Genomic DNA, 16977 nt, shown 5'->3' on the forward strand with positions numbered 1-16977 from the left:
CCCTCTCCCACCATCAAGCCAATTCTGTATCCATTTCCCCAGCTCACCATTGGTCCCATGTGATCTGACCTTCCTGAACAATGACCATGCAGGACCTTGTTGAATGCCTTTCTAAAGTCCATGTTGACCAGACATGTAGATTCCCGGCAGGGAGGGGAGGGGGAGGGCTTTTAAGTAAAAGCCTTGTTTTATTTTCACCTCACCTTGCATAAATATATTTATGTAGTCAGTAGAAAAGAAGTGCATAAGAAACCAAAACTTGACTGCTTCACAGGGAAGGAAGCCCATAAACATTGAGCAGAATCCTGAGGGGTGGGGGGTTGCTGTAGCCATAAAAAAATTGACAATCGCTGATGTAATGCCCTACTCACATCAATCTCCTTGGTCACATCTACAGCGCAAAGCCATGCTGACTACACCTATTGGTCCTTACCAAATGCAGGGAGATCTTTCGTCTTTGAATCCCTTCCAGTAATGTACACATGACTGGCATGGTGTTCACCAACCATATGTAGTTCCCTGGCTTGCTGTTTATGAATGAAGAAACAAGATTAGCCACCCTCTCGTCTTCCAGCACCTCACCTATACTTCGCAGTGATGCAAGTTGAGAAACACAAAAGTCTGCAGACGCTGTGATTGTAGTAAAAACTCACAGAAATACTGGAAGAACTCAGCCAGTCTCGCAGAGTCCATAGGAGATAAAGATATATTACTCACGTTTCAGACCTGAGGCCTTCTTCAAGGAATAAGCAAAGAACAGGAAGATGTCGGAATAAAGACAAGGCTGGCTGGGGGAGGGGTCCAGGCCAACACCTCCCTCACCACCATTCAGGGCCCTAATCAGTCATCCAAGTGAAGTAAAATTTCATGTGAATCTGCAGGGGTCATCTACACCATTTGGTGCTCCCGTTGTGATCTCCTCTACATCGGATGGACTGGACACAGACTGGGAGATCGCTTTGTTGAGGACCTCAACTCTATCCAGTGTAATAGTGTGGATCTCCCAGTGGCCACCCATTTCAATTCCCCATCCCATTTCCTTGTTGGTCCTTGGTCTCATGCAGTGCCAGACTGAGACCACCCACAAAGGGAGGAATAACATCTTGTCTTCCGTCTGGGTACCCTCCAACTGCACGACATTAATATCGACTTCAATAAGATTGAAAGAGTACAAGGAAGATTTACAAGGATGTTGCTGAGACTTGAGCAACAAACTTAGAAGAAAGATTAAACAGGTTAGGACTTTATTCCCTGGAGCGTAGAAGAATGAGGAGAGATTTGATAGAAGTGTACAAAATTATGAAGGGTAAATGCAAGCAGAGTTCTTCTGAACGTAGGTGAGACAAGAACTGGAGGACATGGGTTAAGGGTGAAAGGGGAAATGTTTACTGGCAACATTAGAGGGGAATCACTCAGAGAACGGTGGGGGTGTGGAATGAGCCACCAGCTGAAGTGGTGAATGCAGGCTCAATTTTGATATTCAAGAAAAAGTACATGGATGGGAGGGGTATGGAGAATGCAGGTCAGTGGGATGAGGCAGAATTAAATTTTGGCACAGACTAGATGGGTTGAAGGGCCCGTTTCTGTGCTGTAATGTTCTATGGTTCTAGCTCTTTGACCAAGCTTTATGTCATCTGCGATCACCGTATACTAGGCTCAGCGGCAACTTTTTGCTAGCTAACTCCTCTGAGCATGTCTTGTTACACCAGCTCCTACTCCTGTTACCACCGCCTCCGAGATCCCGACAATGCCAGGAAGCCCCACTCCCAGCACTGTCAGCCGCTGAAGAATGATGCAGCCTTCACCTCAGCAAGTGGAATGGAGATGATGATTGCAGGAGGCAGGAGTCAACTTCACTGATTTAAACATTAATGTATTTCAGTGGAAGTAATTTGCAGAGATGATAAGTGGGAAATGTGTGCAGCTTGAAGCATGAGTGTGTGCTTGGAAGAGCTTTTAACATAACTGCAGCATTGGGAGGGGGGGGGGGTTTGGATTGTGCCAGCAAAGAGACTGAGTTCTCAGTCTCTGTTCTAAGCAGACGCCCTTCAATCTTGACTTCGATTCTCCCACCATAGGAAACAACCTTTCTACATCTACTCTGTCCATGCCTTTTAACATCTGAAATGTTTCAATGAGACCCCGCTACACCCCGTTCTAAATTTTCAGCGAGTACAGGCGAAGAGTCATCACACACTCCTCAAAACCACCCTTTCTCCCAGAATCATCCCTGTGAACCTCTTCTCCAATGTCAGCACATCCTTCTTAAAGGAGGAGCCCAAAACTGTTCACTGCACTCCAAGTGAGATGTCACCAGGGCCTTATAGAACTTCAACTTCACATCCCTGCTCTATGTTCTATTCCTCTTGAAATGAACGCCAGCATTGCATTTGCCTTCACCACCATGTCAACCTGTAAGTTTACCTTCAGGCGATCCTGCATGAGGACTCCCAGGACCCTTTGCAAGCTGACTATTTTCAATTTTCTCCCCGTTTCAAAAGTAATCTGCCCGTTTATCGGGAGAGGGGAGAGGGGAGATAGGAAGGGGAAGGGAAGGAGGAGTGGAGTCAGAGGAAGGGAAACAGTGGTATGGGGAAAGAGCGAGACCAGGGAGAAGGTAAACAGAAATTGGGGAGGTCAATAATGATGCTGTCTGGTTAGAGACTGCCAACCGAATGTTATTCCTCAATTTGGCAGTGTGTGAGACCATGGACAGACATGTCGGTGTGGATATACGGTGTGGAATTGAAGAGGCTGGCAACTGGGAAGAACTTGCTGTGGCAGCAGACAGAGAGAGAAGGTGCTCAGCGAATCAATCTCCCAGTCTGTTCCCAGTCTCTCCGATGCAGGGGAGACCACAACCAGAGCACCAGATGCAGATTCACACGTGAGGTGTTGCTTCAGTAGGAAGGACTATTTAGGGCCCCGAGGGGTATGTGTGCAAGCAGGGCATCTCCTGTGGTCACAGAAGTACAAGGAGACGATTGGCAGGAAGGGAGGAGTTGACGATAGAATCCCAGAGAGAGCAATATTTAAAGGCATGTGGGTTCGAGACCCTCATCACAAACTTCACAGGAATCTCGGGAGGAGGTCCCAGAGCGGCAGTGAAGATGGCACCAATCCTCCTGACTACAATGAAACTTCCAAAGAGCAGGATGTTTTCTCCAGTGCATTGGCCAATATTCTGCTGTCATTCAACATCACTGAGACAGATTGCCTGGTCGATAGCCCATGGTGAGTGCTCTAATCATTGGTTGCAACTTTAGAAACACTTAATTGCCTGTAAAGAGCTCTGGATGCCCGGTGGTTGTGAAGGTCACGAAAGAAACATAAGCTTCTCCAATGTATCCTGCAGCCCCCCTCTTGATGAGGGCCTGGATTACAATCATCCCTGCCCCCTGGCTGGTTGCACTGCTCCCTTATGCAGGAATACTGCACAGGTTAGATCCAGAGTGCTTCAGAACTGCCATCTTGCTGGTTCCCATACTACTTCAGAATCAGAATTGGTGGTCATGAACATGTCATGAAATTCTTTGTTTTGCAGCAGCGTCGCGGTGCAAATATTGCTGTATATTACATCTCAAGAATAAATCAATAAATCGTGCGTGAAATGGGAGGAAGTGAGGTGGTGTCTGTGGCCTCATTCCCGCTGATCAAGAAGGTGTCTCTGAAGATCTGCCCTGGGGCCTCCATGTCGATGCAATCATGAAGAAGGCTCGCCAGTGGCTATACCTTGTGAGGAGTTTGAGGAGATTCGGTTTGTCGCCAAAGACTCTTGCAAATCTCTACAGGGGTACCGTGGAGAGCATTCTGACTGGTTGCATCACTGTCTGGTATGGAGGTGTAAACACTCAGGACAGGAAAAAGGTTACAGAGGGTTGTAAACTCTGCCAGCAACATCATGGGCATCAGTCTCCACTCCATCGAGGACATCTATAAGAGGCGGTGTCTTAAGAAAGCAGCTTCTATCCTCCAAGACCCCCACCACCCAGGCCATGCCCACTTCACACTGCTACAGGAGTGTGAAGGGAGGTACAGGAGCTTGAAGACGAACACCCAGTGGTCCTAAACCAGCTTCTTCCCCTGTAATGCACAATACCTGCTGCTACAAAGCAACACATTTCATGGCACATGTTCATAATAAATTCTTTTTCTGATTTTGATTTCTGTTCTAAGCAAATCACACCCTCAGGCCAGTCAGAGGAACTCTGATCCTGCGGAGCCTGTCTTCCGCTAGGCCTGGTCATCGGGCAGAAGTGGATACAAGGGCAGAACCTTGGTTGGGTAAACTGAGGAGATGGCATTATGCCCCAATGGGATATTCTGGGCCAATGGCATCATGGAGCTGCTCAGCCCTGAAGCCTTGTAGTCTGATGCCCTTTTGTTATTGTGGGAATGGTTGGGGGTCTTGAAATGGTTGGTTACAGGAAGGTCATGTTCAGACCCACAAACAGAGCATGGGTGTTTGGTGAAGTGGTCACCCAGTCTGCATTTTGTTTCGCTGATGTAGCAGGTACGTGAAGGACACATCAGCTCTGGATATAATTTCTATTCTTTCCCCGGTAAGGTCATCAGAGAGGCACGGTTATAGTAGCGGTCAGCATTGCGCTATTACAGCACCAGAGACCCAGGTTCGAATCCACTGCTGTCGGTAAGGAGTTTGAATGTTCTCCCCATGACCACGTAAGTTTTCTCCGTGTGCTCCAGTTCCTCCCACGTTCAAAAAAATGTACAGGGTTAGTTGGTTAATTGAGGAGCACAGTTATGACTGGAAGGGCCTTCTAATATGTTGTATCATTCCATTTTCTTTAAATTCTTTATGCCTATCCAGAGTTTCTTGCCCACTTTTGGTTCCACTCCAACACCTAGCATTCCACGAGGAATACTTGAAGCAGAGTCTTGGAAAGCTGTGTTGTGGTCAGACACCAGCAGACATCTGCAAGGAGTGATGTGCTCGGAGTACACCAGTAAATCTCGACTCAGGAGAAGATGTGAAGCTGCTCCTCACCCTTCCCAATGTGTCCTTTGGTTTGGGATCACTGTGAGAGAAGAAGGCCTTCCGCGAGTTCCGTGGCACACAATGTTCAAACAGCTACTCTACCCACACCGGGTTTGCTCAGCCATTACTTCTCAGAATGCGAATGTCATGGACAGGAAAGCTGCAGTGGGGAAGTATGTAAAACCAGACATAGTGTCGGTACTCCCTGTTCAATCTCTTGTGCCAGCCAAGCTGACATGTATCGCTCCTTCCACAGTCATCAACCAACTACTGTATCAGAATCAGAATTTATTATCACGAAGTGTCACAAAATTCATTGTTTTGTGGCAGCATTACAGATACAAAAATTGCAATTTAAAAAAAAATTAGACATACAGAGCAGTAGCAGGCCCTTTTGGCCCATGAGCCCGTGCCACCCAATTACAACCAATTAACCTATAATCCCCAGTACGTTTTGGAGGGTGGGAGTAAACCAGAACCCCGGGGAAAACCCACGCAGGCAGAGGGAGAACGTACAAACTCCTTACAGCCAGCGCAGAATTCCAACCCCAGACCCAATCGCTGGCGCTGTGATGGTGTTGCACTAACCGCTGGGCTAACTGGGCCACCCGATAAATTAGATTTTTTAAAATAAATAAATTAGTGGATAAAGAAGAGAGAAGTCGTATCTGTGGTTCATTGTCTATTCAGAAATCTGATGGCGGAGGGGAGGAAGCTGTTCTTGTACCATTGGGTGTTCGTCTTCAGGCACCTGATGGCAGCAGTGAGAAGGAATGGCCTGGGTGGTGAGGGTCCTTGAGGATTGATGCACGTTCTTGACTGTCACATCATCGTGCTTGCCTCAGGTCAGGTTGTTGGAGATGTTTATTCCTGTGAACTTGAAGCTATGGTGAAGTTGTATTCTTCTTCTTTGGCTTGGCTTCGCGGACGAAGATTTATGGAGGGGTAATGTCCACGTCAGCTGCAGGCTCGTTTGTGGCTGACAAGTCCGATGCGGGACAGGCAGACACGGTTGCAGCGGTTGCAAGGGAAAATTGGTTGGTTGGGGTTGGGTGTTGGGTTTTTCCTCCTTTGTCTTTTGTCAGTGAGGTGGGCTCTGTGGTCTTCTTCGAAGGAGGTTGCTGCCCGCCGAACTGTGAGGCGCCAAGATGCACAGTTTGAGGCGAGATCAGCTCACTGGCGGTGGTCAATGATTTCTTTAGGCACTCCTTGTACCTCTTCTTTGGTGCACCTGTCATGGTGGCCAGTGGAGAGCTCGCCATTTAACACGATCTTGGGAAGGCAATGGTCCTCCATTCTGGAGACGTGACCTACCCAGCGCAGTTGGATCTTCAGCAGCGTGGATTCGATGCTGTCGGCCTCTGCCATCTCGAGTACTTCGATGTTAGGGATGAAGTCGCTCCAATGAAGTTGTATAAGATGGCATTAATTGAGTTCTCCAGTTTCTGCTAGCCCACTCCCCGTTCTCCCTTCCTTCCCTTTTTCTCTCCTTTCCTCCAGTTCTCCACCCCCTTCCCTCTCCATTCACAGAGCCACCCCCCCCCCCCACCTGATCCACCTATTACCTCCTGCCTATGGAACTGTGCTCACCCCCCTACCATTTTGTTTGGGTCCCTGCCAACATTTTGCTCGTACCTTGAAGAAGAGCTGAGCTCAAATCGTTGGTAATGTATCTTTATCTTTGCTATATAAAGGACACTGTTTGACCTGCTGAGTTTCTCCAGCGTTGTGTTTTCACTAAGTTAAAGAACATTTTTACCACCTTGTAATAGTTCTGATTGATGATAAAAGAATAAGGACATGGCTACTCCTTTTAGGGAGTTTATAAATATTTAATTGATGCTGCTTAAAAGCAGCCTCTAAATTATGTGTGCATCATAAAACTCTGCTGCCATCGTTAACGTTGTTTCACGATGATCGTGTGTTACACATGAGTGAGCGATGATCTCAGAGCAACCAGCCTGTTCTTGGCTGTCGTTAACGAGTTGCAAAGAAACATGGGGGCTACTTTTGGACCTCAGGTTTCCAGATGTGCCATCTGGAATGAGAATTACAACTGTGGTGTCGGTTACAAGTTGGCTGTAACTCTGCAACAGTCATAGACAACAGCTGTGAGTGGAACGAAACCCCGAAGTCTGCTGGTGCTCTGATCGTAGTAAAAACACAAGGCTGGAGAAACTCAGCAGGTCAAACAGTGTCCTTTATGGAGCAAAGATAAAGATAAATAACCGGCGTTTCGGGCTTGAGCCCATCGTCAAGGTACAAGCAAAAAGTCGGCAGGCACCTGAATAAAATGGTGGGGGGTGGGGAACACAGTCCCGCAGGCAGGAGGTAATAGGTGGATAAGGGTGGAGGGCACAGCAGCATACAGAGGGGGGGGGGGGTGGATGTGAATGGAGAGAGAAGGCGGTGGAGACCTGAGGAAAGAGGGGAAGGGAGGGGTGGGAGAACGGGGAGTAGGCTACTATAAAACTGGAGAAGTTGATGTTAATGCCATCCAGTTGGAGAGTGCCCGATGGAAAATCAAGTGTTGTGCCTCCAATTTACAGGTGATTTTGGTGGGACAGTACAGGAAGCCAAGGACAAGCATGTCAGCATGGGAGGGGGGCACAGAATTGAAGTGGTTGGCCACTGGGAGGTCCTCATCACTGACGTGGACTCCAATTTACACCTTTTGTCTGTTGCTCTGTTGTCTTCCCGCTGCCCTTTTAATTCCGGAACCTGTCTGCTTTTCACTCATATCTTGAAGAAGGGATCAGGCCCGAAACATCAGTGAGATATTTTTACCTTCAATGGACGCTGTGAGACCTGCCGAGTTCCGCCAACGTTCCTGTGTTTTTACTGCTGTAAGTGCCAAACACTGGGAATTTCCTAGGAATCCTTGCAATTCGGAATTATGTACCCTGACAAAAGATCTGGAAATTGATCAAACCCGTTCACAAGGAGACACTTGAGGGACTGGAATTTGGGGCCAAACACGCTCTGCTGGAAGAACTCAGCGGTCGAACAGCATCTGTGGAATAGTCAACGTTTTGGGCCAAAATACTGCCCATTCTTTATCTCCCACGGATGCTCTCGACCTGCTGAGGTCCTCCAGCAGATTATGTTTTCAACCGATTGATAATATCAATCAAAATGAAGGCTGGGGTAGTCACAGATTGAAATCCTTTGTGTGAGGTGATGAGATAAAAGCCCATCTTGAGGTTGAATTCCTCAGAGAGGAGTGCCTTTGTGTGTTTCAGTAAATAATGCTGGCAGGCACCCAGAGATGAGATCATCAAGGCATTGAAAGAGCCACAGGAAGGCGAGAGGAATAAGTCACAGGCAAGAGAGTAATTAAGAGTGGGAAAGGAAAATAAAGTTGTTGTTGAACAAGTAAGTCTGCAGATGCTGGGGTCCAGTGCAATGCACAAATGTGCTGGAGAAATTCAGCAAGCCACCTGCATTTATAAGGAGTAAAAGACCATAAGGAGCAGAAATAGGCCATTCAGCCCATCGAGTCTGTCCTGCCATTCAATCATAACCTGATCCATTTCCCCACTGCTCAGCCTGCCCCCTATAATCTTCATCGCCCTGGCTAATGAAGAACCTTTAAGTCTCTGCCTTAAACACACCCAAGGCTGTTGAAATTTCAGGCCTGGCTGGGCCTCTCATCTGGAAATAAGGGAAGGGGAAGTGCAAGCTAACAGGTAAAAGGTTAAAGATGGATACAGGTGAAGCTGATGGGAGACGGGGCAGAGGGTAAGAAGGGTAGTTCTCTGATAGAAGGGGGAAGGGAGGGGGTGGGGGGCTGGAGGAAGGGAGATGAGGCTGAGGACAGACATGCCTGTGTGGGAATGGTGAAGGAAATTGAAATGGTTGTCTACTGGAAGTTCTTGCTTGGACACACAGACCAAGAGCAGGTGCCCGGTGAAGTGGTCATCCACTCTGCATTTGGTCTCACCAATGCAGAGGAGGCCACACCGAGTAGATGGAATGCAGATCAGTTTGGACAAGGTGCAGCTTCAGCTCTTCCTCATCCAGAGGCTGTGTTTATGTCGCAGGGTGGAGGGGAGAGGTAAGATCAGAAGTAGCCGTTCAGCTCATCGAGTCCGCTCCACCATTCCCTCATGAGCTGATCCATTCTCTCACTCTCCTCCTTTCTCCCCATAACCTTTGATACCCTGACTATTCTGATACCTATCAATCTCTGCCTTAAATACACCCAACAACCTGGCCTCCACAGTCACCCGTGGTAGCAAATTCCAGAAGTTAACAGCTCTCTGGCTAAAGAAATTCCTCCACATCTCTGTATTAAATGGGCCCCCTTCCACCCTGAAGTTGTGCCCTCTTGTCCTGGACTCCCCTACACTGGGAAACAACTTTGCCACATCTACTCTGTAAGAGATGGGTCTGTTATTGGGAACAAACACTTTAGATGTTAGGGAATGTGTCTAACCAGGAAGGGAGAGCGGACAGAACAACCTCCCTCTGCTGTGGGATCCTGATTCTAACCATGCATTGGGAAGGACACAGGGGTCCTTCATCGAACTCGGAAAGGAAGCTCACCTATAATCAGCATTTGACCGGCTTGGACGGGAACTTCACAGGCGTGAAGCATTCCTCTTCATGGTGGCCCAGGTTCAAAGGGCTTGCTTGCAGCTCCTAGCATCCGCTACACAGCTAACCTAATCTGATCCATTGATGGCCAACGGAAAGGAGAGGCTGCTCCCTGTTCTGGAACATTCAGCTTGCGTGTGATCAAAAGCCAAGTCTCTTATTGGTGGGCAAACTGCTTTCCAAAGAGCATTTGTAAGCTGAGCAACTGTAGAAAAAGAAACAGTGATGTCTTTAGAAGTAAATTCCTATGTTCCTTCAGTGAAACATTCCAATGGGAGAAGGTCATTGCACTGAGATGGATTTATTCCACCCTGCCTTTTCCTCGACATGAGCTTCCTGTTCCTGCTGCTGAAGAGCTTTGCTTGATATGAGGCAAGAGTTGGATCTGTGTCAGATGTTTGCCAGAAGGAGTTTGTGCATTCTCCCCCTGTCTGCGTGGGTTTCCTCCGGGTGCTCCGGATTCCTAAAACCATCCAAAACGTTCGGAGAGTTATAGATTCATTGGATGTAATTGGGCAGCATGGGCTTGTGGGCCGAAAGGGCCTTTTACCATGCTGTCTGTCTAAATTTAAAATGTAACTGTCTGGTTCTTCCCCAAGTTCTCTGCAGAGTACTTGCCATCTTCTCTTTCCTCTTGATTTATTTCATTGTCCTTTAGATCGTTAGTATTCAATCTGCTTCTATATTCCAAATGTGAAATAAGAAATTCTCAGAGGAGGCAGTCTGTGATTCCCCATCCGTTGGAGGTCAGAGTGAGGTTTATCAGTGACTCATTTAAATTTAGACATACAGTACTTCTGGCCCATAAGCATGTGCCGCTCCCTTACACATGATTGGCCTACAACCCCAGAACGTTTCAAATGGTGGGAGGAAACCAGAGCCCCTGGGGAAAAGCCATGTAGACACAGGGAGAATGTACCAACTCAATACAGACAGTGCAGGATTCGAACCGAGTCGCTGGCTCTCTAAAGGCATTGCACTACCGTTATTACAGTTTCACACTAGACTGGTAGTACAGTGGACAGTGGGGAACCTTGTCCACATTTACAACAGAATTTTGGCACTGTGGGCCAAGAAATGGCAGAGGAAATTCAACTCAAATAAGTGTGAGGTGGTGCATGTTGGTAAATTAAACCAGGGCAGGACTTGCATGGTAAATGGTCGGGCCCTGTCCAGTGTTGTCGATCTAGGGATACAAGTACATACTTCCTGAAAGTGCCGACATAAGGAGGAAGGTGAGGAAGGTGTTTCCATGGCTTCTCTTCATCAGTCTAGCACTAAGTATAGGAATTGGGATGGAGTGAAACACGAAAGTCTGCAGACACTATGATTATGCTGGTCTTGCAACGTCCATAAGGAGATAAGGAGATGAGGAGATGAGATAAGCAGATAAAGGAGATGAGGAGATAAGGAGATAAAGTTGAGGAGATAAGGAGACATGTACAGTACAACTCTGATTTTCCAAATTCTTGTTGTCCAAAATTTAAAATAATTTCAGATAAACAAGGATATCCAAAATAAATCAGAATTCCTCATTTATCAGAAATTTTTTCGGAGCCAAACTGACTGGGGACCTCGGGCTCCCGGCAGATGCAGCGAACCTTGGGCTCCTAGCAGTGGACCTCAGGCTCTTGACGGCGGCCGCAGTGGACCTCAGGCTCCCGGTGGCGGCTGCAGCGGATCTTGGGAGTTGGGATGTCACGCTATAACTGTACGAGACATTGGTGAGATCACATTTGGGATACTGTGTGTGTTTCTGGTTGGTCACTGAGCTGAAAGTCTGCAGGCACCATGGTTGAAGTAAAAACACAATGCTGGAGAAACTCAGCAGATCAAACAGGGTACTTTATTTTGCAAAGATAAAGATACATAACCAACGTTTTGGGCTTGAGCTCCTCATCAAGGAATTATGTTGGCAGGCATCAAAATAAAAAGAGTGCGGGGGAGAAGTGGTTCCAAAAGCAGGAGGTGATAGGTGGAGAAGGGAGGGAGGAGACATCAACAAGATGGAGGGGTGACCAGATAGGGTGAATGGTCATAGTCTTTTTCTCAGGGTGGGGTAGGGCATAGGTTTAAGGTGAGAGGGGAAAGATTTAAAAGGGATTCTGGGGGGGTGGGGGGTTGCATTCCTACACAGAGGGTGGAGGGGATCTGGATCATTTCTCTAGCACCATTGTGTATTGCGCTAGGCCCCAGCATCTGCAGATTTTCTTGTGTTTACCTAGAAAAGGCTTCAAACAATCAGCAGGTCAGGCAGCCCTAACTGAGAAGGCTTCTACATCACTGACTCAGTTCCTCTCTCCATACATGCTGCTCAACTTGCTGAGAGTTTCCAGAGTTCTTCATTTCTGTCTCCGATTTCCAGCATGTGGGGGTTACTCTTGACTCTCATCCCAGCCCAAGCACAGGTGGGGTGGGGGTCTGCAAACACATTAAACTCTGCATCTTCTGTTGAAGTTAGCCAGGAAACTTTTAAAAGGTCCCACCTGACCTTTAAGAGGAGACAACCCTACCATGACAGCGTACCAGTGAGGGGCTCTGCAGGTGAGGATCCCACTCAGGCAGTGGGCTCCTGGAGACTTGTAGTCATAGTACTCACACAAGGCTGGGGACTGCTGGAGACTGGCTGAAGGGTGTCAGATATTGGAACTGGCATTTGAGAGGGTGCCGAGGCTGAGAAGGGCTCCCGAAGGGCCTCGGGCGCTGATTTTGTCGGAGGTTTAGATCTGGAGCTCAGGTTGCTGATGGATCAAACAGGAGTCTGTGTGGCTGCAGAGGCTGCGGGAGCTGGAGGCAAATCCACGGATGCTCAGTGACTCTGAAGGGACCCCCTTTTGCTTCTCTTTCTCTGACTGTAAGGGTTTTTATGGCAGACTAAATGCAATTTCATGTAATATTACATCTGTTTTATTACATGACAATAAAAGAATCTGGAATCTTGACAGAGTTCACTGTAGCAAAGGCTATGATGAAGGCCTATTCAAACAGAAATATATTTAAGCACTACACATGTTCCTTTTTGTTTAATATTTCATATTTATATACATATATATATTTATAGATCTTTTTAAAAAATATTCTCAAATAATTCATTGTGCAGGTAATGAGGTTATTACAGCCACTTTGGACAAGATTTTTAAAAATAAGATAAAAACCACAAACACAGTGGACGGTGGGAGTGGTTAAATGAACACTGGGGTGTGCAAAAATGGGCAACTGCTGTGGAGGAAGGGTATCACGGCACTGGATCTGGGCAATGAGTGTTGGACACAGTCTGGGAGAGGGCTGCTGTAGCAGTTAGGGGGCTGTGGGATATTCTTCCTCTGCAATACATAAATGAAACTCAGCAGGTTATGAAGTACCCAGAGGAGGAAAAGGGAGCCAACTTTTCGGGCCTGGACCCTTCGTTAAGGGATGAGCAAAGACAGGCAGGCGCCTAAATAAAAATGGTGGGAGGAATGTTGGGGGGTGGTGGTGGTGGAGGGGAAGGAGCAGGGGGTGGAGCACAGTCTAATAGGTAAGAGGTCATCGGTGGATACAGGTAGGAGAGTAGAAGAGAAGGAAGTTGAGAAGTGATGGGGTAGAGGGCTAAGAAGGGTAGGTCTCTGATAGAAGGAAGGGAAAGAGGTGAAGAGCTGGAAGAAGGGAGACAGAGGAATAGGGCAAGAAAAACCAGGGATATGGGGAAAAGGCTGGAAATTGGAACTAGTGTAGAGTAGCTTAGTGTAGATTTACGGAACAGACTAGATGGGCCTAGTGGCCTGCTTCTGTTCCTTGTGATTGAGTTGGGGGTAAACAGAAACTGGAGAAGTCGATGTTAATGCCGTCTGAGTTGGAGAGTGCCCAGATGGAAAATGAGGTACTCTTCCTCCAATTTGTGGGTGACCTCGGTTTGGCAGCGCATGAGACCTTAGTCAAACATGTCTGTGTGGGAATGGAGTGTGGAATTAATCAGTCTGGATATTATTCCTGCTTGACGAGAGATCATTTCAGTGAAAGGAGGGAAATGTAGAGCACCTTTCACTCCCAGTGGTAAAATGTTGGCTTTACCCCACCAGACTCCATGAGGAGGTTCTGTCAGCCCGACGTGACAAGTTCTGAATGCCCAGATCGATCGTACCCCACTGCCATCATCGCTTCCCGCGGAAATCCATCACAGTGGGTAGTGGGATCAAGCAGAGTTCCGGTGTGGGAGGTCAGAGGTATCATGTGGTATCACAAGTGATGTCGCCTTGGGTTAGGAGATGTTGTTGGACAAAGCCAGCTGATGTTCAAACTGGTCCTCTATTGCAGCACTGAAGGCATCTCCTGAGACAAAAATGAGAGCGAGCCATGAAACACAGACCCACAGAAAGAGAATTAATCCACGCACCATAACACGTCCACAGCATGTAACTCCGGCAGTCGGAGCAGAAGAGGATGCCACAATCAGATTGGCCAGGAACCCTGCAAGAGGCTGGAGTGAGAGGATGTTGCCACATTCTCTTGATTCTTCCCCAATCATTATGTCTCCTCTTATGGACCTCTTGATCTCCCAGTGTGGAAAAAACCTCAATTCACTGATTGTGTGGGTCAGGCTGGGGGCTATTGGATGGGGGTAGATGTTTGACCAGGCTCAAAGGGCCTGAATGGCTTCCTTCTAGGAAGGAAAAGATACACCAAGAAAACAGGCCCATCAACCCAACCTGCCCTTGCCGATAAAAACGTCCCACCTACACTTGTCCCACTTGCCTGTGTTGTGCTCATATCCCTCCAAACCCATCTTATCCATGCATCCTTCCAAATGTTTCTTAAACGTTACAATAGTACCTGCCTCAACCACCTCCTCCGGCAGCCCATTCCACATACTCACCACCCTCTGTGTAAAACAGTTCCCCCTCAGGTTCCTGTTAAATCTCTCCCCGCTCACCTTAAACTCATGTCTTCTAGTTACTGATAAAAAAGGTTTAGAAATTTGGGCAAATGGGACAGGCTTGGTCAGCATGGACATGTTGGGCCAAAGGGCCCGATTTTGTGATATAAAATGTTACAACTCTGTGACCCATTCATGGCGAAGATGGCATTTGGCGTGCTTGCCTTCATTGTTCAAGGCCCTGAGTACAGGAGCAGGGACATCCTGTTCCTACATACAAGATGTTGGGAAGACCACATTAGGATTACTGTGCACAATTCTGGTCACCCAACTGCAGGAAGGATGTCATTGATCTGGAGCCTCTCCACATGAGCTGCTACTTTCATGGAACTATGCACCTGTTTCCTTAGGTTTCTACAAAGTGAGTTGGCATGAGTTAAAATCCCACCATAACCCATAGAAGCAGAAGTTTGTTTAAACCATTTATTTTTTTAGTTAGAAGCCCTTTCATGTTCTTTGTACCTGGGATGGTTTATACCTGACGTCACACCAAACACTTTGGATCAGCTGTTAAGATGGAAAACCACTGAAGGTTCTCTCACACATTAGTGAATCATTATAAAACACTGGCTTTCAACATTGGGGCTTTAAGAACTAAAAAGTAGAGAAGATATTTGGAGTATTGCATTGAATTCTGGTTGTCTCATTACAGGAAAGATATGGAAGCTATGGAGAAGGGTGCAGAGGAGATTTACCAGGATGTTATGTTGCCTGGATTGGAGAATGTGTCTGATGAGACAAGATTAACAGGTTTTCTCTTTGGAATTAGATAGGGTGAATAGCCAGCACCTTATTCCTGGGGAGACAGTAGCAAACGCCAGAGGACATCTGTAAAAGGTGAGGGGAGGAAAGTTTAGGGGAGATGTTAGAGGTATTTTTTTTTTTACACAGAGAGTAGTGGGTGCCTGGAACGCATTGCCAGGGGTGGTGGTGGAGGTTGGTACAATAGGGACATTTAAAAGACTTTTAGACAGGCACATAGATGCAAGAAAATTAGAGGGTTATGGGTGTGAAGAAGTGAAGGCTGAGAATCTTGTGGAGTGTTTATATGGTTCAGCACAATATTGTGGCTGAAGGGCCTGTGGTGTGCTAGTATGTTCTATCGGTGTAGGTCCCGCTGAGCAAGGACCCCTTGTGCCGTGGTAATCTCCACATCTTGGCTACTGAAGACATGGGCCAGAGGCTCAGACGGACTTAACGTCCAAGCTGATACAGAGAAGATGGAGCTAACACAGTTTTCTCTCTTTGGGCATTGGAAGCCAGAGAAGAATCTTGATGCAGCTCTTAAAATGACGCATCTGTGGGACAAGGTGGCTGTGGAGAGATTCATGGGTCAGGTAGCATCCATGGAGAGAAATGGTCAGTCACTGATTTGGGGCAGATCTAAAGTAGGAAGGTGTGAGAGAAAGTACTCTGCCCTCTTTCTATCTTATTGATCTTTCCTGTAGTTAGGTGTCCAAAACTGCACACAATACTCCAAATCTGGCCTCACCAATGTCTCATACAACTTTCCCATAACATCCCAACTCCTGTACTAAATACTTTGATTTATGAAGGTCAATATGCCAAAAGGTCTCTTTAGAACCGTATCTACCCGTGTCACCACTTTCAGGGAATTATGTATCTGTATTCCCAAGTCCCTCTGTTCGACCACACTCCTCAGGGCCCTACTATTTACTGTGTATGTCCTACCTTGCTTCGTCCTTCCAAAATTCAACACCTCAGACTTGTCTGCATTAAATTTCATCTGCCAATTTTCAGCCCATTTTTCAGTTGGTCCAAATCCCTCTGCTTCACTGTCCACAACACCTCCGATGTTAGTATCATCTGCAAACTTGCTGATCCAATTTACCACATTGATATTGATTGCAAACAACACTTGGGCCAACATCAATTCTTGAGACACACCACTAGCCATAGGTCTCCAGTCAGAGAGGCATCATCCACTACCACTCTCTGGCTTCTCCCTGAAAGCCAATGTCGAATCCAATTTACTACCTCACCATGAATGCCGAACATCCAAATGGGACCTTGTCAAAGACCATATCCACAGCCTTTCCTTCATCAACTTTCCTGGTAACTGCTCGAAAAAGTCTACAAGTACTGTCCAGTTTTCCTATGGACCCTATCTCAGCTGTAATGGAAAGTTTGTGGCCAAGCCCTGATCAGAAAATGTATCGGACAGCCAGTCTGGAGAGATCCATACCTGTGTGACATCCATACACCCAGATCCGGAAACCATCGTACCTACACCGGCACTTCATCATGTTGTTTGTGAAGTCAGACTCTCCCACTTCGTAATTGGGGTTGATGTGGACCTAAGAGAAGAATTCAGAGATGAAGAGAGCGGAAAAATGTACCAGGGTGTGCAACCCCTGACAAGAGGGAATGAGAACACCCACCCATGAAAAGGCTGTGCTCGCATAAGGGATGGGATCACCAAAGACCAGAAACTCAACTGGACCAT

General features: G+C 47.1%; 2 protein-coding genes across 11 annotated transcripts in view; one reads left to right on the top strand and one right to left on the bottom strand.

Annotated features, from left to right (window-relative positions):
• r3hcc1l (R3H domain and coiled-coil containing 1-like) overlaps positions 1-15458 on the top strand; it is a 271007-nt gene extending 255549 nt beyond the window's left edge. For 8 of the 10 annotated variants that reach the window (XM_069900333.1, XM_069900332.1, XM_069900340.1 and 5 more), the window contains one exon: positions 13892-15440. In XM_069900333.1, the coding sequence (XP_069756434.1) occupies positions 13892-14199 (308 nt within the window). In that variant the 3' untranslated portion in view covers positions 14200-15440. Of the gene's footprint in view, positions 1-13891 lie in introns of all 10 variants that reach the window. The other 2 variants (XM_069900345.1, XM_069900344.1) reach the window with 1 other exon arrangement.
• Positions 11431-16977, bottom strand: part of loxl4 (lysyl oxidase-like 4) — an 88249-nt gene continuing 82702 nt past the window's right edge. Inside the window, exons 17-18 of the mRNA XM_069900331.1 lie at positions 16717-16828; positions 11431-13906 (exon numbers count right to left, since the gene is read on the bottom strand). Coding sequence (XP_069756432.1) covers positions 13836-13906; positions 16717-16828 — 183 coding nt within the window. The 3' untranslated portion in view covers positions 11431-13835. The remainder of the gene's footprint in view (positions 13907-16716; positions 16829-16977) is intronic.

Source organism: Narcine bancroftii, chromosome 10 (genome assembly GCF_036971445.1).
Source record: "Narcine bancroftii isolate sNarBan1 chromosome 10, sNarBan1.hap1, whole genome shotgun sequence".
Lineage (NCBI taxonomy): Eukaryota > Metazoa > Chordata > Chondrichthyes > Torpediniformes > Narcinidae > Narcine > Narcine bancroftii.